This window comes from Ambystoma mexicanum, chromosome 4p, assembly GCF_040938575.1.
Source record: "Ambystoma mexicanum isolate Mex_15411 chromosome 4p, UKY_AmexF1_1, whole genome shotgun sequence".
Classification (NCBI taxonomy): domain Eukaryota; kingdom Metazoa; phylum Chordata; class Amphibia; order Caudata; family Ambystomatidae; genus Ambystoma; species Ambystoma mexicanum.
Genome location: NC_090927.1, coordinates 953,368,859 through 953,389,523, shown reverse-complemented (window position 1 = coordinate 953,389,523; position 20,665 = coordinate 953,368,859). Strand labels below are relative to the sequence as shown.

Genomic DNA, 20,665 nt, shown 5'->3' with positions numbered 1-20,665 from the left:
GCAAAGATCGTGCAGCCATTCTTTCTGTAACTGCAAAATGCAGTTTTAATGCAAGGGAATAGCGCTCAGCAGAGCCAGCGCAGCCATTATGATTGTAACTGATGGAATGCAGTTTGGTGGTGTAGGGGAGTTCTGCTGGGCTGGTAAATGTACCAACAGTGCAAAGAAAACAAGCATGCTCTAATAGGTCATAGAGACTAATAGGAATTAATATGGCATTCATGCTCAGGCAGGGGGGCGGACATGGTGGTGTGAAACCCATTCACACCCAGAGTTTCATCCGTGGTGCAAATGGCTTATTTTTTTTCATCCGGACATTGCCTGCCGAAAATGACAGTAGCTACCAAAGGGGAAAAAAAAAAAAAAAAAAGATGGCCGCCATAGGAAAAAAAGGGACCAGGTCCCTTGTCCATGTCAATGGCGGAAGCAGCAGTTAAGTGCGGCAGACTGGAGCATAAAGCTCAGGTCCAGCAGCTAAGTGGGGAGGGAGGGTGTAGGAAAAAGATTTGGGGGTGGAGGTAACAGGAAGAGGCTCCCCGTTGCCTGCCCACATAAAAACAAAATGGCGCCACACAGAAAAGGCCTTGGGGGGGCTCGAACAGCGGGCAGGTAATGTATATTCTCACCCGCTGTTCCAGCCACCTGATTGGCTAATGGCTCTTCGCCGGGTGCGAATATGAGACAAGAATTAGTCCAGAATTGCACAAAAAAAAACAATGCATTGAAAGAGATATAATGCGGACAGTTTTACATTAAAAAGGACCACAGGACATAAAGGAGAAGACAATTTCATTTGACAGAAGAGAAATTTAGTTGCAAGCGTTCCGAAAGTGGGGCAGCTGTGGGGAGTGTAGCTTGAAATTATTTACTCCGATATAGTACCCGTAATGAAAAACAGCTCGAAATGCACTTTATGGACACTCATCGCATAGCCCAATTATGAGTGATTAGTTACATAGAAATAAAATGAAAGATACACCACCTAAATAGGTCTGCTCTTCTTCCCCAGGGGTGCTGGTGAATTTAATTGAACTAGAAGTAGCCATAAATAAAAGGTGATCCAAACATAATGGAAGAATGTGCAGACTACAACCAAACATGGGAGATAGCACACAACTCTAAAGAGAGTAGGTTAGGAGATATGTAAAAAAACAAAATAGTTTAAGTATCCACTAGAGGGCCTTTCTAAAAACGTAGCATTTTTATGATTTTGGTTTTCGATTCCAAAACACAGAAGGAAATGTTCAGGAGAACCTTCAAGGGGTAAGAAACATGTCTTATATAGAAGTTATACATGGATTAAACAGTAAAATAGTAACTGAAATAAAACAACTGAAAAATCTACATTGGTTATTTCCCCCCAAAATTTTACAGATTAATATACAGCTGAGACAAATGTAAAAGAAAATTCACATAATAATTCAATGTAAGAGAACCCAAGGAATTTACCAATGAGGGAAGTAGGGAACCGCCTGGATAGATGTCATTCAGTCAGATGGCATTTTATTTTTGTACAAGTGGAAATGTGAGCTGTGAATAATACACTGAATTTTTACCAAACACTGAGGGGAGATGATTTAGTAGTGTTCAGTGCCAGGTCATTTAAAAAAAAAATAGCACCTGACACATACATACCAATAAAGTAATTTTAGGACGTGGATATGAGTTGGACATAAAGGACACCATAAAAAGTGACCTCAACAGAAGGGGTTCTGGGCACTGTGCATGCTGAAAATGTTCATAATCTGGCATTAAGCACCCATTCCAATGGCTAGAACGGGTGGTAACAGCCCGGTGGCCCAAGTTAAAGGCCAAGGGCTTTTAACGAGGGCCTTTGGCCGTTAACGCCCATTCCAGCACATGGAATGGGTGCTTAACGCCATTTGAACCCATCCCATGGGTTGGGAATAATTGACAGTATTTTCGTTCCGAGAACAGGTCGCATCACAGTGTCCCTTTCATGGAACGAAAAGACTGTTCCAAGATCGCTGCCATGGAAAGGGAAGGCGTGGTTCCGTATGGAGCACCTCTTCACTTTCCATGGCGGCTCAACACATTAGGAAAGGAAGAAGGAAGCAGTGGCGGCGGCTGCAAGTGCTGGCGCCGCAATGAGGTAAGTGGGAAGGAGGATTATTGAAAATGGAGTCCTGCGGTGGGGGAAAGTTTGCGAGCGAGGGTGGCGGCCATCAGGTGGCTTAGAATGCAGGCTAACATCAGGAGTTTCAGCCCACGTTTCAATCCCCATAATTGGCTGGCTCCCCCGGCAAGGGTGCCAATAGCTGAGACAACCAACGCAATTCTATGACAATAAGGGTTACAAAGGAAACCAACCCAATTGGAACATAGTGCATCTCACTCTAGAATATGAGAAGGGTGATTGAATGGAAAAATACAGACTAGCTGATTCAAGTATAACATCCCCTTTTATTCTTTCAACAAGCTCATCTTAATATAAGATACGTTATTCGTTTCAGGGGCTAGCCTTTAGCTGCCTTGAAATACATTGTTTAGGATATCCAGAATATTTCCCAGTCAGTAGTTCGCACTTCCCCAAGAAGACACTGTGCCTCATTACAAATTTGGTGGTATCTCGGTGTTAATCTGCCGAGATACCACCAAATGGATTTACTGTTAGCACCACTTAGTCCGGCAGAATTACTGCCAGATTACAAGTGATGGTATTTCAATGTTAGTCCCCATTTATGGAGTCCAGAGGAATCCATGGGGATTTTGGTGGAATTACCACCAGCGGTAATTTCACTGCAATGGCCTTTTTTGCGCTAACGTGGTGGAATTACCTTCAGCATTTCGCTGGAGGTTTTTCCACCACCTTACCTCAATGCAGGGGTAATGCAGTGGTAACTGCATTACCACCATATTTGGCCATTCCCCCAAACTCATAATGAAGCCCACTGTCAATCCAGGGGCAGTTAAACTGGATATTGGTGTTGTTTAAGACTCTAGTTCCCCCAAACTGCAATGCCAGGCTTGGAATCTCTTTCCTACTATAGAAGAAAGTTACACAAAGGACTACTCCGCACGTTGGATCGCTCCTTCTTGGTATGAAGTGTTGCTAGATAAATAACAGCACTGGATTTGTGAACTGTCAGGGAACTGTCAAAAACTGGTGAAACTCTAAAAGGTCAACTGCCACAAAAGCTGCATTTAAAACATATACCAGCTGTGGTGGAATTACAAAACATGTAACACAACAGTACGAGTTTAAACACCTTATTTCTTGCCAGAAAAGGTTGGGGCAAACACCTATGGGGACTAGCAGTTTACCTACAACTAAAAGGAATGTTCAGGTTTGGATAATACTACCAATCTAACAAGGTCAGGATGGGATAAAACTACAAAGGGTTCAGGTTGATAATCTCCCACTGAATCCAAGATTGCCCTTTTGTCTACGAGATGTGATAGCAACAGGCTTCTCAACACTTCTATACTGGTTATAAGGCCAATGTGGAAACATGCCCACATGGCTTAGGTGTTACTTTACAACCAAAAAAGGTGTTCCTGTCTAGGAACAAAGTTTCAGGATTGGTGCAATTATAGTGTCAGTACTCCACCTCTTATAGGAATACTAGTCACTCTCATTCGCTATTCGGGATGCAGCCTGATGGATTAGGTGTGCAGCATGCTTCTTTGCCACAGTCACAGGGATATAACTCCCACATCACTTTTTTGCCAGAATCACACTCACAGTGATTTAGCTTCCAGCTCCCTTCTATTCCCCAATCAAAGTCACAGCTATCTAGGGACGCAGTTTGCTATTTGGAATCCACCCAGAGTTGTAGTATCTAGCTCTCTTCTTCCTTCTCCAAAAGCGTCCTTGAGCATAATGCCAATCTCGCAGTTTAGGGATCTGTACCCAGCCCACACTTCTGGGATATGGTGCCCAGCTCAGAGTACACAAGGGACAAATCCTTAAGTTGTCTTAGGCTAGCCAGTCTCTCTGGGCTTTCGGTTAAGGAACAAAAGTTTTCTCATGCATCCAAGCTTTACCACGGACCTCACCTGCTTCACATCGACCCAACGTCCTGGGATAGGACAGACCTCTGTCACATATGCCCTTAACAATTTGAAGAGTCTCAAGGAAGTTTAAGGGTTTTATTAAAAATGTATAGGGATTACTTTTTTGATCAATGTGTACATTATCCAAGACAGAAACAGGCAAATGGTTCAATAAATAGCACCAGGGTGGAAAAGTGGTTTTGGGAGGGGTGGTAGAGCCATTCCTCTCTCATTCGTCTCCTTTGTCACCTGTTCCCTAACCGATGCATCCCTGGTCCATATAAGTGTTAAGTGGACGGTAGTCTCCACTGTCTTATAGCTCACCCAATTATAGATGGCTTCCTCAGTGCAGGCTATCTAAATTCTCTCAGGGACTTCCTAACTGGCCCTACACTGATATTAAAGGGTGATGTATGGATAGGATGCAAGGTCTTCAAGCCCGACTTTATCTCACTACTCTCCTCCTCCCCTGCTCTCCTTTCTAACTCCACCCACCTTCTTCTTCCTACATCCCTCTCCTTGGTTTCTCCAATTTCTCCTCTCCTTCTACCACCAACCTCCTTTGTTACTCTCTTCTCCCTGATCTTACTAATCCATCCTACTCCCCCTCTGCACTACTAATCGCCTCCTCCACATGTCTACTCTCCTCACATTACTGCTCTTCTCCTCCCACTACTATTCTTCTTTGCCCACTACTACTTTCCCATCTGCGCACTACTACTACTACTACTCTCCCCTCTACTCAAGAACATGGTGCCCTGCTCATCCTCCTAAAATGCTCACTCTCACACCCCATCCCCACTTCTCACTCGCATCCTTCTCTTCATACCGCACTCCAACACCCCTCTCTACTATCCCTACTCTTTCCTAACACCCACTCCCTTGCACTTACTACTACCCCACTCCCCTACTGCTGTCTCCCATGACATCTATAGCTTTCTCTGTCCTGAAACTTCTACACACCCCCTCCCCACTTCCTACACTACATTACACTACACAATGCTACACACAACTGGTACCCCTCTCTCTTACAAATGCCTAGCCTGCACTCTGCTCAAATTCTGCCACAAGCTTCCCAACACTCCACTTCCCAGTCCATCATCTGCACGGTCTCTTGGTCCAACTTTACTGCCTCTGACTTCACCCGAACAACCCACACTTCCTGCTTCCTTCGGTCTCGTTTTATACCGAAGGTCTGATGGTTCTGTCTCCCCCTTACACTTCCATTGGCTGCAGTGCTCACCTGACTCTCTGCACCAATCGGTGTAGTTATTTATTTATTTACATTTTTATTTTATTTATAGCATATTTTAACAGCCAAACCCATGGGCTTCACAGCGTTTGTACCAGGAAGTAAAGAGATAGCAAATAAAAAAGATACAAAAATGTGGAATATTTTCAGTGTTTGTAACATTTGTAGAAAGGTCAGGGATTGGCCACATTAGAGGGCGAGTTAGGGGAGTCCGATGGCCAGCAGTGACATTATGTGATTAGTCATATTTGTCAAACAGACATGTTTTTAAGAATCTCTTGAAGGCTGGGTATGAAGGTTTGTTCCTGATGGTTGGTGGTAGTGAGTTCCAAACGGTAGGGGCAGTGACGTTGAAGCTTCAGGCCACCTGCTCTAGCAAATTTGAACCAGGGGGTGGCCAGAGAGATATTGCTAGAGGATCGAAGTTGCAGCTTCTGTTGTCTCCATGAGGTGCCGTTCAGATAGAGGGGAGCTTTGTTGTATATGCATCGATGGGCGATGGATAGGGTTTTAAAATCAATACAGTGTTAGAGGTGAGAGGTTTCATTTGGCCTTGTTTTTGAGTGCGAGTGGAAAACTGCATGATGTACAGCCGAGAAGATCCATAAACATCAAGATTTATAACGAAATACACATTTTTACCTGCTGCAAAAGACATGCTAAAGCAAGTCTTAACATTCAGAGCAGCCATTATTGAAGGCCTTCACAAATTATTGTCAAATAAGATGCCTTTAAAATGTAACCTCACAAAAGAAGAATGGTATTGAATTGCCACAGTGATTAATACTGTGTGCGATAAATGCTTAGAACTTCCCAGTACACATATAAATGTTATTGTACCCACATGTATCATCCCAAGTACCCAAGTACGTGGAGCAGAAGACATGCCAATAGCATCATCAGGAGGACAACAAACAATATTCCTAACAGAATCACCCAGTGAAAGGAAAGAAATTAATTCCAAACTTACAAAAATGTAATACAACAAAAAAATAAAAAATCAGGATATACATTTAAAGTGACTAGAGATTCTGTTTGGTCAGTGGTATTGTATGAAACACTGTAATGAGGGAGAGGACTCCCTATGTACTCTGCTTGAGCAGTTGTATAGGATTGGCCACTGTGACAAGCGAGAGGACTCTACTTCAGCAGTGGTATTGGATTGGACACTGCAATGAGGGAGAGGACTCCTGATACACTCGGCTTGAGTTGTGCCTCTTCCCCTACCACACCCGGTCTTCCCGCTGTTCGGCGGGCCAGACAATCACAGAAGTGAGGACTGACTCAGTGCCTCTTCCAGGGCAAAACCCTGACTGAAAAGAGTCAAAGAACCCAGACAATTCCAAGAAAGAATAGAGCAGAGGAGGGACGAGAGACTCCAACAATTTCATAAGAAAGGGGAGCAGTGAGATTGGGCGAGAGTTAGCAAGCACAGTATGATCCAAAGAGGGCTTTTTAAGCAAGGGGATCAAAAGCGCATGTTCCAAGGCGTTAGGAATGTATCCATCACGAATAGAAGTGTTAACTGCAGATGTAATCAGTGAGACGATATCACCAGAAATCTTTTAAGAAGCACAAGAGAAATAGGATCAGACGGGGATGCAGATTTAAGCTGAAGAATGGCTTTAAGAACGTCTTGATCCGAGAAAGGAGGTTAAGTGGACCAGGTAGCGTCCATTCTACTCAAGAGAATAAGGGGTTGGAAGGTGCTTCTTACCCTGAACAACTCTATAAATAATGAAGAGAAAACTACACATCAATGAAAAGGAACTCTATTAGACGTTTAATGTATTTCATTCAACAACTTGCCAGCTTAACAGTAACTCCCAACCCAGTGCACAGATCCAACTATAAGAATATGTAGGTGTCCAGCTTTTCTCATGACTATTCTAATGATGGTGTTTTAGGACTTCCTGGCAGGTAAATAAAGGAGGATGAAAGAGGGTTTCATCTCCACATGGAATATACATTTATGAAGTGGTTTACATGCTTGGGATTCTTGTGCTAGCACTCCATCTTTCACAAACTAGACTGCTGAACACTCCAGTGGGGCACCATTGTTGGTCAGTACCACTTGTGTGGCACTGTATAAACAGGGGTAGCACGCGGCTTTAGAAAAAAAACACAATTTTTGTCAGGAGCACCTGTTTGGCACCCTGAAGGTAGGCCTTTGAATAAAGACTTAGTTTCAGAGAGTATACGTAAAGGCACCCTGCTCTGTTGCATGGGCAAATCAGACCGTTTTAAAGATAAAAGAATACTGGAGTATGCCAAGATCCACATTTGAAGGTAATAATATACAGCCAGTAGAGGATGGTTCGGGGGCCTGTGGAAACACGCAACCTAGCAGAGCACTCCTTCATCCCCGAGATGTATGGAAATGGGGGGTTCTAAACCTTAGTCTACCCCGTTACCTCCCTACCTGCCTTTCAATTCACAGTCTGTTTCACCTCACGACTAACAGATGTCTAAGTTTGCGAAGAAACCCAAGGTTTTCTCTCTTGATAGGCCTCCCCATCACCAATAAGCCATAAAATTACAGTAAGTATGAAACTGTATTTGTATGTTGGAGGTTGCCTCCAGAGCTAATGGGAGGGAGCTATAGGATTATTAATAGGAAATCCACAGAGTCCTGGGGAAATATGTGTGCTCCGCGTCTCAGCAAAAATAGTCTCACCTGTCTCCAGTCACCAAAAACTTCACCTCAACAGTTTCTCTCATCCCCCAACTATGAAGCCGGTCAAAAGAACACACGTGATTGGCAGGGCCCTCCCAAGTTACATAGCATATGCGAGCACAGCACTGCATCCTCTAGTGAAGAGAGTCTCAGCCGCTATATTGCGCATAAACCCTGGCTGCTACCAACTCAAAGGGGTTACACTTGTGTGTTAAAGTGCTCCCAAGCAACTATGTAGAAGCATTTTGACGTCATGCAGACCACCTAAAATAAACAGGACAAACATATCATGCAATTGTTTTGATTACTAAAAACTGTGTGGCTATATGAAATGGTTCTATAATACAATGCCACCCCGAGGGATTTCCTAAGAGGTCTCCAATATCTATTATAGCAATAACACCTTCGCTGGCGGGCATGATCGGTTGGGCAATGGGCCGGGGCCCAAGTCACTGACCCAAGTGAAGCAAGTGCCTTAACGATGGTCCCTTGTGCCATTACCACTCGATCTGGCCCGCCCACGAGTGTATTTTTGCTATTAGTAGGCTGGGTTTTGAATGGGTGTGCTACTATCAATCTGTTTTGCTTGACTGAAGAGTCGCCTGCTTGTGTCGTCCTGTTTATTCAAACAAGTACTTAACTAAGATGGTCACCATGGAGATGAAAGGCGGGGCTCCATGCAGAGCATCTCTTCCATTTCCATGACGTCCCAGCAGGCACAAGCAGTGGCGCCACCAATAGAATCAGCTATGTGGGGCGGAGGGCTGGGGAGGGGAAGGAGCAGAGACCAGAGGGAACGGGAGATGGCAGGGGCGGGTGCTCACAACTTTGAGCTTGCTTGAACACAGGCTTGGATCGTGATATTCAGACCCGCATGGTTGCTCATATGCTAGAATTACTAATGTGCAAAAAGACGACGTGGAGACTGCAACGCCAATGCATCTGGCCATAATAGTCCCAGATATGTTACTTTAAACCATAGAGTTAAATGTACATAGTCAATGGCCTCTCAAACGCAAACTTAATAATAAAATGTCACATCAATTGCTAAATCAAGGTTTTAAAAATATTTATGGAAATATGATAGGGCCTCGTTGTTAAAAAATAAAAACTCGGTAGAAAAACATGCATTTACAGCGATGGGAACTGGTGAGTGATGTATCCTTTGTAACACACAGCAAATAGAACAACATTTGTGCCATGATGTGAACACCGAAAAAATGAGTAACATCCCAAATATAGCAAGACATCTGGGAACCAGGAAACTCTTAGACATAAAACATGCTCAGGTAATTGGAAAGATACACAGATTAATTCAAACTGAGTGTCCAAACAACTGCCCATAAATAAGCAAGTCAACTCCCCTGTTCCCTTGGGACCACTGGCAACGAAAGATAAAAGCATTGGACGCACTGGGACTGTCACACTGTGCCTCTCCATCAAGGAGCAGAGAGGATATACCATAGGTGTCAATCTGCTTCCTCCCCGCTGATTAGCGAACTCTATTCTGACCTTTCTAGCTTTCACTTCCCACTTACTATAATTAAGAGTCCGCATCCATTGACCCCCAGAGCAATCCCTCAATACATGACGCTCCATCAGTAGCATGGGTGCAACAAGGCCCAAAAAACCTGCACGACGTTCGCCAGGAGCGCTTCATGATTTTGCAAGTGTATTTGTTCTCATAGGTAGGAAGCGGCTCACCATTAAGTCAGTCGATTCTCTGCTGTAATCATCTTGTTTGGTGACATTTGAAAAGGAGCGCAATGCTCCCGTAAGGCGAGGTAAAGCCATCTATTACTTATTCACTGATCCATAGGAAGAAAAATGAGATTCCACCGCAGCTTGCAGGACCTGAGAAAGAAACAAATAGAACATAGGATTTGTTTTACATTACAAAAAGAAAGAATGCACTCCCAGGAAAGGCCAGCATGGCGCAAAAAGTATTCAACATGCATTCATTTTGGCAACAGAAATCATGAGAAATGTACTTGACTGAACTGATAAATGACCTATGCCTAATCAAGCATTATTTCAGAAGTTTTCATTCTAGAATCGAAAGTGTATTGATGGTTTATAATTTGCAAAGCCCCTCTCAACTTGGCTTTCCGATTCACAAAACTGCGGCTGCTGTCGATTTAATGAAGAGAAATGGCTCAAAGAGGCCAGAACGCCAGGTGTAGCCAGAGTCAGGGAGAGAACACAAAGAAAATAAACGATCAACCACAGAAAAAGTAGGAAGCACAACTGTAATGCAATTGCAGTTTATCAGAGGCTCCGTCCTCAACTGGTTTACTTCATATCTATTCAACCACACCTTTGCAGTTTCTTGGGGCGGCTGCATCTCCCCCTCCTACTTCCTCGACTACGGTGTACCCCAAGGACCCGTACCAGGCCCTGTCCTCTTCTCTCTGTATACCTCCCTTCTCACTCCAATCATCTCTTCCTTTGGTTTATCTCAGCACTTCTATGCCGGCAACACCCAGCTTTTCCTCCCCTTCTCATCTTTTACCTCCGACATCCACCATAACCTCTCGTCCTGCCTCACTGCCATCAAATCCTGGATGTCCTCCCACCCTGAACACTGACAAAACTGAAGTCTTATTCTTCCATGCTAACACCCATCCTCCTCCCTCCAATCTCTTTCCTCCCTCCCCAGCTCCCCATCTCCCACTTTGCCAGCAATCTTGGTCTCCACTTCAACTCTAACCTCTCCTTTACCCACCACATCTCTCTTACCTCCCCGTGCTTGTCGCTTCCATCTTTATAACATTCGTAAAATCCTACCCTTCTTTACCTTCCATGCCACTTAACTCCTAATCTCTTCGTTGATCTTCTCTCGACTTTTCTACTGCTCAGCCTTCCTCTACGGCCTCCCTTCCTCACATCTAGCCCCTCTCAAATCCATCTATCATTCCTCTATTCGCTCTCTTTGACTTCTCTCTCTTTACGACCGTCTCTTCTTCCCTCTCCTTTTTGGGCTGGCTCTCCTTTCATTCTCAGCTCAAATACAACTTCCTCTGTCTTCTCTTCAAATCTCTCTATGGACTTGGCCCACCATACCTTACCTCCCGCTTCTCATTCTACTCTCCCTCTCGCCTACTCTGCTCTGCTGATCATTTCCTACTTACTGTTCCACCTGCACCCTGTGCACCATCCCGTTTCCGTTCCTTACAACTTCTTGCCCCACACCACTGGAACCTTCTTCCTCCCGCTATCCGATCCAACAGTTCATACTCCTCCTTCCACACTTCTCTAAAATCCCACCTACTCCAACATCCATCCTGACAGTTATCTACTGTATTCTGATATCGGTCCTGCCCTGCACATGTTCATTCTGATTGTTTCATGGTAAATTGTTCCGTATATTGTTCTCTGCTTCCAGATTCATGTTATTGTATTTTTTGCTTGCTTGCTTGTAATGTATTACCTGTTGCATGCAAAGTGCTTTGGCTAAAAGCCCTATATAAAATTCAATAAATACAAATACAAAGGGAGGGGTGCACTATTTTCCTCAAATGGGCCCAAGAAAGCCCAAACCATGTATGCCATTTAGGGGATGCCCATGCGAAATAAAATGTGTGAAATAATAAGTTGAAATGGCGCATGTTTAGTACAAAGTTCAACAAAACTGGGTTAAGAACGTCAGACAGTTTTCAATTGGTTCTGCAGGGGGCCGAGGGGAAAAACGCAGAGTCGTCAACAGTACGCAGGATCACTGTCGGCCTCCAAATAAAAGCCACAAAATATGCCAGCATTACCCTGTAAAACACAATTACATGCTGCCTGTGGCCAACGGAGTAAATGCAGCCTGTCAACACAATGAACCAATACTGCCCCACGTTCATACTGTCAGTAGCCAACAATTTATGTCAGAAATGTTTTCGAAAAGATGTTTTCATATTGACCTTGTATTCTAGCACTGGCCCAATATTTGCACATCCTTCTGCTGGTTGCACCAAGCATTCAAGCATGCCACTGCAAAAACATGTGTTCATGCTGGCTGTGCCCAATATATGTCAGCATGGCACTGTCAGTATCAAACATTTTATATTAGAATTGCTCTCCTTGTGTAGTTTTGCTAATGTCACTTGCACTAACTGTAGCTTAATGTTTCCGTGATCTTTCCTCATTCATCAGCCAAACACACATACACATGTGTGCACACACACACCAATTCCAACACTCACACCTCACTGTAACCTCCATGACAAGATGCCTCCCTTCTTGAATGTTCTTGTTTTGCCCAGTAGAACAAGTTACTTACCACTGGTAACGTTCGACTGGATGTTCCTCCAACGTATTCCTCATCTTTGACATGTAATGTCCAGCTTCAGCTGCCTTGGAAAACTTTTTCGGCAGAGGGCGCTGTGTGTCAATGGCGTCGAGTTGATGTCTCTCAAAGGCCTCCGTTGAGGGTGACGTCATCAAGGAGCATATATAGCACACGCAGCGCCCGTTGGCCTCAGTTCTGTTTTTCCTCCTTCCCATGCAGCAGAGATGCCCATAAATACGGGCATGACAGTACTGACTCCTGTTGGAGCGGAAGCTATAATAGCATGGGAAATTCTACAAAGGGGTAGGATGGGAGGGCGTTGAGGAATACGCTGGAGGAACATCCAGTCAAAAGAGCGTTACCAGGGGTAAGTAACTTGTTCTTCAAATGGATTGTGTCCTCCAACGTATTCCTCATCTTTGACAGAATCCCAAAGCAGTGTTTATGATTGGAGGAGGGTGTAGAATTCTATATATCACACATTTTCAAGGGCAGAACAAAGTACTGCCTTGCCAAAAGCAAGATCTTGAGAATGGGAAGCATCCAGAGCATATTGTTTATTGTGTATTGATGACCACATTGCATCATCACAAATAGTCCTAATAGGAACTCACCTTTGGAGGGCTGTAGATGTGGTCATTCCCCTGGTGGAATGATCCCCCAAACCTTCAGGAGGGTCTTTCCCTGCAAGCCTGTAGCACTCAAATTGACAAAATTATCCACCTAGATAAGGTCCGTTTGGTAATAGCCGGACCTAGTTTGTGTTCTGTATACCCCATGAACAACTCTTCATCAAACCGTATCTTGGATGTTCTTGAAATGTAAAAGATTAATGCTATTCTAGGATCTAACCTATGAAGTCTTTCCTCCTCCTCACCAGGGTGCGGTGGAGGGTAGAAGGAAGCAAGGACAATTTTCTGGTTCAATTGATAATCTGAAATGATTTTTGGTAAAAATGAAGGTTTGACCTTGAAGACAACCTTGTTGTAGAAGACTGTAAAGGATGGCTTTACTGACAGTGCCTGTAACTCGCTCACTCTGCATGCTTATAAAATGGTGTTAAAGGTAAATAGCCTTAGAGGACACGTGTGCGGGGGTTCAAATGGTGTACACATTAAGGATTTAAAAACCAGCTTTAGTTCCCAAACAGGAACCTGGAAAGAAGATGGAGGATACACATTCATGAGTCCTTTCAGGAATTGAGTCACCAGAGGGATTTTGAAATAAGAACATTCCTCTGACGAGCACTTAAAAATGGACAGCGCCGCCAGATAGCCTTTAATGGTACCAATCTGGAGCCCCAAATTGGCTAAGGATAGAGGAAAAGACAGTACGTCCAGTGTTTTACACAGAAAAGGATCCACATTCTTTTCTTTGCACCAGTTGCAAAATTTGTTCCAACAACACAAAGATTTTGTTGCTGGTCTTCTAGCCAAAAGCAACACCTCCCATAACGTTATCCGGGAGGTCTCAATCCTTATATCTCAACCTTTCAGAAACCAAGCGTGAAGGTTGAGAATATTGACCTCTGGATGGAGAACCCGACCGTCCTCTTGCGAGAGAAGATCCTCTCTCTCAGGAAGACATATCGGAGGACAGACGGACATGTCTAGAAGGTCGGGTACCACATCCTCCTGGCCCAATCCGGGGCAATTAGGATCATGTGTTTCCTGAGCTTTCTCAACCTCCTGGTCACATGAGGAATGACGAACTGGCGGAAACGCGTATAGGAGCGGAAGCTCACAGTCTACCACAAAAGCGTCTCCTAGTGCTCCTCTTGGGGGAAATTCTCTGGAGCAGTACAGCTCACACTTCCGGTTGACACTGGTCGGGAATAGAGCCACTCGAAGGGGTTCCCCAAAGAGTGAAGATCTTTTGAGGGACTTTCTGAGCTAGTTACCACTCGTGGGAGACTGTGCTCTGCCTGCTCAGAGCATCTTCCGCCATGTTATCCTCTCTGGCTAGTTGAACTGCCGAAAGAGATATTCCTTCTTGAATTGCCCAGTACCAGAGCTGCATTGCCTCTCTGCACAGTGGTAGTGACTCTACACCTCCTCTCTTGTTGAAGTAGTACATGGCCACTGTGTTGTCCGTCATTATCAGGATATTCTTTCTCCGTACGGAGGGCAGGAAGGCCTTCAGAGCTAGTCTGATTGCCCTCAGCTCCAAATAGATAGATGTATAGTTTGGACTCCGATGGAAACCTACGACCGCTGACTGTCAGATCATTGGCATGGGCCTACCACCCCATTAGTGACGCTTCAGTCACTATTGTAATCTCCAGCCATGGCTGCTAAAAGGGTTCTCCCTTCAGAATATTTTCCTCACAGGCCCACCACAGACGATCCAGTGAGACCTTGGGCTGGAATCTGAAGACAGTCCGACATCTTTCCTGAGAACTGGGACAATTGTGTTCTTAGAGCACATTGAAGGGATCTCTTTCTCAGGCAGGCTTCTGGCACCAGAAAAATGCAGGATGCCATGAGGCCAAGCAACATCAAGAAATCAAAGGCCGGCAGATTCTGGGCACTCGTAAATTTGGATACCATCTGAAAAATGTCTTGAGCCCTCACCTTGGGTGGCAACCTCTTTCCCAGGGATGTGTCCAACACAGCCCCAATGTACTGGAGCTGTTGAGAAGGTGTCATACGGGACTTCTTGTAAGAGGGACAATCCCAATCTGTGAAGGAGTGGCAGGTGACTTTGAGATGATCCAAGGCCTGTTCGGGAGAACGCGCCCTGATCAGCCAATCGTCCAGGTAGGGGTAGACGTGAAACCCTGCCCCTCCTGAGACTCGCTGCCTGAGGAACTTGTTCAAGTCCAAGATGGGTCTCAGTCCTCCGTCCTTTTTGGGGATCAAAAAATATGGGGAGTACCATCCCTTGTTCCTCTGCGCTACAGGTACTGGTTCTAGAGCACATTTCTCTATCAGGGTTAAAACTTCCTGCACAAGGAGCGGGTCCGGAACCATCAAAGAGCGGCTCCTTGGTGGATTGTTTTGAGGTCTTTTAAAAGGAAGGCAGTAACCGTGGGCTATGATTTCCAGAGCCCAAGCATCCAAAATAATGGCTCACCTTTCTTCTAAATGTGGAGACAGTCTACTCCCCACTGGTGAATTGTGATTCAAGACCTCAAAGTGGTTTTGAGGCGGCTGTTGCAGAGGCCGATGGTAAGGAGGCTGCTGCTTCAGCTGGGTTGGCACCTCTAGCTCATCCACCATGAGGACATTTTCACTGGCCTCTTTGACTGGCCATTCCTCTCGCCCTTCCAACTGAGGAATTGTAGCGAAAAGATCTACCCCTCCAAGGTTGTCCACTAGTACAAAAAGTCTGAGGTTGCCCAACAGCGGCACCTAAAGACTTGGCTGCCGCCTTCGAGGTCTGCAACTTCTCAAGGCCCTCGTCAGCCTTGCTGCCAAAAAGATGAGAACCATCAAAGGGAATGTTGAGAAGTCTCGACTGCACATCTGGTGCAAAACCTGACTTCCTCAACCAGGCATGTCTGCGCATTACGGTGCTGGTCGCCATGGATCTGCTGACGCTATACACAGTATCCACTGCTGACTGACGGGATTCACAACTAGCTTATTTGCTGTCCTTAATTACAGCTAAGAAGCCATCCCTTTCGTTCCCCTCCGGAATGTGCTCTGCCACCATAGATATGTAATCCCACAGAAAAAAAATACAGAGTGTATGAAAATGTGCCAGGGCACAATTGGAGTTGGCGGATTTCAGTGCCATATTCCTTGCTGAAAATACCTTTCTTGCCCATCCATCTAAACACGGGTAAGCTGCCTGTTTTGAGGTGGATGTAGCTGCCTGCACCACCAGACTCTGTGGTTTGGGGTGTTTGGACAGGTAGTCGGGGTCACTAATGGAGGGGTAGTATTTTTAGCCACCCTTCTCTGTAAAGCCACATGAAAGGGCAAAACAGGGTATGTTGGAGGACCCTTATCCAATATATCGGTTAGGTCATCTTGTTCATAAGGGAGTGGTGGCCTGCTCCATCCCATGTATTCAACAGCGTAGGACATAAGTTGTCTGTATGGAGTCTCTGCATGTTTGCCAGGCTCAGATTTCCCAAATTCCAGCTCGGGTGAAGTATCAACTCCACTCGCAGACTGTAAGTTATCATGTAAGTCCCTAATACTGGACTCCTCTGAAATTAGACACTCTGGAACATTGGGTGTCCCATATTCCAACCCAAATGGGGCATCTTCCTCATCTGAGCGTTCCTCATCTTCATAAATTGAATATAATGATTTGAAAAACTCCTTTCCTGGAAGAGGAGTGTTAATTCCTTCAGGAATGGAAGGTATAGGCTTCAACGACGTCGAAGGCTTCTTTGGCGTTGATGAAGGAGGAGCGTTAGGCTTCAATGGGACAGCTGGCGTTTGTGGCGCAGCTGACTTTGAAGTCTTTGACGTCGACATGCCAACGAGTGTCGAAGACACCGTCGTCGAGGTCCTGGCAGGCATCAAAGAAACCGCTCCCGTCGAAGGTCTCGATGGTGTTGAGGACCTCGACTGTTCCTTGCACTTATCATCGGACCTCAATGGTTCCTGAGGTTTGTCAGGCCACTTTCCGGGCTCGAGGGAGTGTGGGATAAAGAGCGAGACCTATCCTTACCGGCTTGCTGAGAAGGCTTGGTAGGAGCATGACCTTTTTCGAATATTTTCAACATTTCCTTTCGGAAAGCTTCCCATTCAGCTGGGGTAGACTTTTTTGTGGGACAGGCAACCCTTTTGGGGGAAGTTTTGGACGAAGGCGTTGACGAAGGCGACCTCCGGTGAGTGGTGGGAGCCACTTCTAGACCTAGATCGCTTTGCCTTCTTCCCCCGAGGAGAGTCTCCTCTCGACTCGTCGGTCGAAGGCTTAGTGGGTCGGGTCTTAGGGGATTTGGGTATTTTCCCTACCTGGAGTTTCCCCTTCCGCTCCCTTAAGGACTTTCCTGTCATGTACTGGCACTTGGTACAATTGGACGTGTCATGGTCTTCCCTGAGGCACCACAAGCAGACACGGTGTGGGTCGGTGAGAGACATCTTGGACCTGAAGTGTCGACTTTTTTTAAACCGGTCTTCGGTGTAGATGGCGTCGAAGATGAAGAGATATCGACAGATTTTCGAAGAATTTCTCGTCAGAGAATTTCGTTAGCCAAAGCCACTGTGGTCACAAAAAAAACAGAACGGAGGACAACGGGAGCCGCACGTGCTATATATGCTCCCCGATGATGTCACCCTCGACGGAGGCCTTCGATGGACATCGACTCAAAGCAATCAACGTACAGCGCACTCTGCCGAAAAAGTTTTCCAAGGCAGCTGAAGCTGGACATGTTAGGGAGAATTCTCCAAAATGTCTAATTTCCCTTACCTACTGAGTCCCTCAGAAGCTTTGCTGGATTTGTAGGATTTATTTTTTTCACCTGGTAAGAGTGTGAGCCTTTTTTCCCACTCTTACATCTGTTTTGCTGTGTGTTTAACATTTTTGTGTTCATAGACTGTGGAGCCTCACCTACTCCATAGGCATCTTTTTACTGTGTGTCACACAGCACCTTTAGTGCAGTGACACAGGGTTGTCTTTTTCAGACTTCCCACTTTAAACTCCATTTTCTGGGACTGACTACTGTCTCCCAGAACATTTAAAGTTGCCATTAACTTTATTAGTCTTTTTAAATTCACAGACCCACAAACTATCTTGCATAGAGTACTGGAAAGGGTTAATAGTTATCGCTTTTTGTCTGTCCCTCATAGAACATTATTTTGTTCCCCTTTCTTTAAGATTTGGCTGGTGGCAGTGGCATCTACCATATTTTTCCTACCGCGGTCTATGAAAATAGCCTTGGTACTGTTTAAGGCTATGTTAATAGCCTCGAACTGAAATCTGCTGGAACCCATTTACTTTGATTTGGTTCCGGCTGGGTTTATTCGCCATTTCTTTTTGTAAAGGTCTTTCTCGTGTTTTACTCTGCACGCCAAACCAGGTTTGGTTCCTTTGCTCGCCGTCCTTTGGCGGGCTTCTGCACAGAAGTCCTCCTTAAGCGCCTGAGATTCTTGGTAGACAGGATGTGAGGAAGGGGTTTTAGGTCCCCTGCACAGGGTATCCTTGGAGACCCAAGTTGCACTCTTGTTTGATTGGCTAGGTGACTGCACTGCCAGGACAGCCACCCTGCTGTGCGATTGACAGCCAGGCTGTGTGAATGGGGGAAAACTGCATAAAAAGCAGGTCTCTGGGACTTGAAAGGCAGAGTCGCCACTGGATCGAGAGAACCGAAGAGAAGCTGAAGGAAGAGGACCACTACCATGACTGAACCTCCCGGTGAAGCCCTGCTGTGGGTCCAAATCTCCAAACTTCGATGACAGAGAAGATCTGCAAGGAATCTTCTTCCCTTGAGCTGGTGGACCAACCAGTTCGCCAAACACCAAGGTAGGCCTCCCTCCCCTGGTCGAATTTGCTGTGCACCGCTGCAGTGAACGGGATAGCCAGGAGGACCGGACCATGTTTGGGTTTTAAGGAGCGCGCCTTTTATTCATTGCTTTGCTCTGCTGCTGGTTTCTTCCCTTGGCAGTGCAGGACTCTCCAGTCTTCCTCCTTTGTATCAGTCCAACAGTCGCTTCAGGAACTGTGAGCTTGCATGATCTGCCACGAACTTCTGCCTCAGCTACAGCATTCTTCTTCTTCTAAGGTACTGTTCTAACTCAGTTGTTTGTTCAGTCCGACCGCAGTGAAAGTGTTTTAAATCTTTCGGCAATCCGAGGGCTTGTCCTTCTCTACTCTTTTGAATAACTTTTCTTCCGAACAACTTCGTTTCGAGCTCTTTGCAAAGACTTAACCGCAAACTATTCTGAACTGTGTGATCCACTGCAAAGACTCTGAACCATTAACATTGGCCCAGGCCTATTGATTTGAATCCTCATTTTAGCAAGCCTTTTCTAAATTGCCCTGCCACTTAGTTGTTGGTGCAGCTTAATTTTCTATAACAATGTCTTTCCCTCACTTTTTAAATTGCTGGGGTGCCATTTTGCCCACACTTAATTTTGAGCTTAACTTGTCCAGAATTGATTGGGTGTTGTGTAGTATATTAAGATTGTGATTTTTCTGCTGCTTTACATAGTGAACTGTTTTACAAATGAATGTGTAAATAAATGTATATTCTTTTACTCAGAAACCTTGAGTCTGTGTTTGTTTGAACCATAGTAATTACTGCCCTTTGTGTAACTCCTGATACTGCTCACTTTACTCTTGAGATAAGTCTGGCTGCTCAGCCATCGCTACCACTTTACTGTGTAGTACAGGCTTGTACCAAAGGTGAATTTGTACTTGCACTTGTAGTCTTAATTGTGTGTGGTGTTCACAAAGGGTACTGCATATGATTCTGCCTAACAGGACTTTACACGTTGAAGGACTCAATCCATTGGGATATGTCTAACAATTACAGCTGTCCAGGATTTCCCTTGATGCCAATTCAAAATACAGGCAGTGCCATGGGCATAATTATAGGGGGGCAGGGGTGTTTGTCCCCCCCAACTTTCATGGCACACCATTTTGTCCCCATTCATTTGGCTGGGGCACCTTTTCAACAGATGTCATGTCCCCCCGCCAACATTTTCAGCAAAGTTACTCCAGTGGGCAGTGCCAAAAGCCACACCTCTCAAATTGTGTGTATTCACATGTCTCAAACCTTAAGAACTCAGACTGCAGTTACAGAACGACCTCCGTGTGCATCTCCGATTCTCCTACACAACCAGGAATTCTGAAATAAGCAATTGCCCTCTGCACACACTCCACGTTTCGCTTCCATTTCTATGGGACAAAAAGCCTTTTGACTTATGCAATCGTATTCCAAAATTTCGGACCTTCGTCAAGAGAACATCCCTCCATGCCCGACTTATACGTGCAGACATTGTCATGCATGTAGTGGATGTGTTGTTGTAGGATTTGAGGAGAGGGCATCCTTGTGAACAGACTGAGCCTTGTTTAAAATTTCCCATATGCTAAAGGACTGCTGCTGAACAATGTTCTCTGCGTCTGTCCGAAGGAACAGCAATAGTTGGGGTAGAAACGGAATACCCCATCAGAAACAAACGTCCTGTTCACTTCGTCAGTGAAGGAGCTTGGAGACACATTACCTTCTTGCTATAGCAAATAAACACTGCCTGCTCACCCATCAGATACAAGCTGCTTGCTTGCCCTTTCAAAGCTGATTTTACTTGCTCACCCCATCCGAGACATGCTGTCTGCTTCCCCTCTCAAAGGTGATACTCGCGGCACACTTTATCTGACAAAAGCTGCCTACTTACCCCACCAAAGAAACGCAGCATGCTGGTCCTCTGACGAGTGGCACTGCCTACCAATCCCATCAGATGCTCAGCAGATGCGCCAGCCCACGCAGGGGGCCCTAGAGGCGCAGCTCACATAGCGGGCTGCCCCCTGCGTGGACTTGCCT

At 45.4% G+C, this 20,665-nt stretch overlaps 1 protein-coding gene across 2 annotated transcripts in view; it reads right to left on the bottom strand.

Annotated features, from left to right (window-relative positions):
- Window positions 1-20,665, bottom strand: part of ASCC3 (activating signal cointegrator 1 complex subunit 3) — a 2,962,611-nt gene that overhangs the window by 2,781,804 nt on the left and 160,142 nt on the right. For both annotated transcript variants that reach the window (XM_069606524.1, XM_069606525.1), the window contains exon 3: window positions 9,651-9,800. In XM_069606524.1, the coding sequence (XP_069462625.1) occupies window positions 9,651-9,740 (90 nt within the window). In that variant the 5' untranslated portion in view covers window positions 9,741-9,800. The remainder of the gene's footprint in view (window positions 1-9,650; window positions 9,801-20,665) is intronic.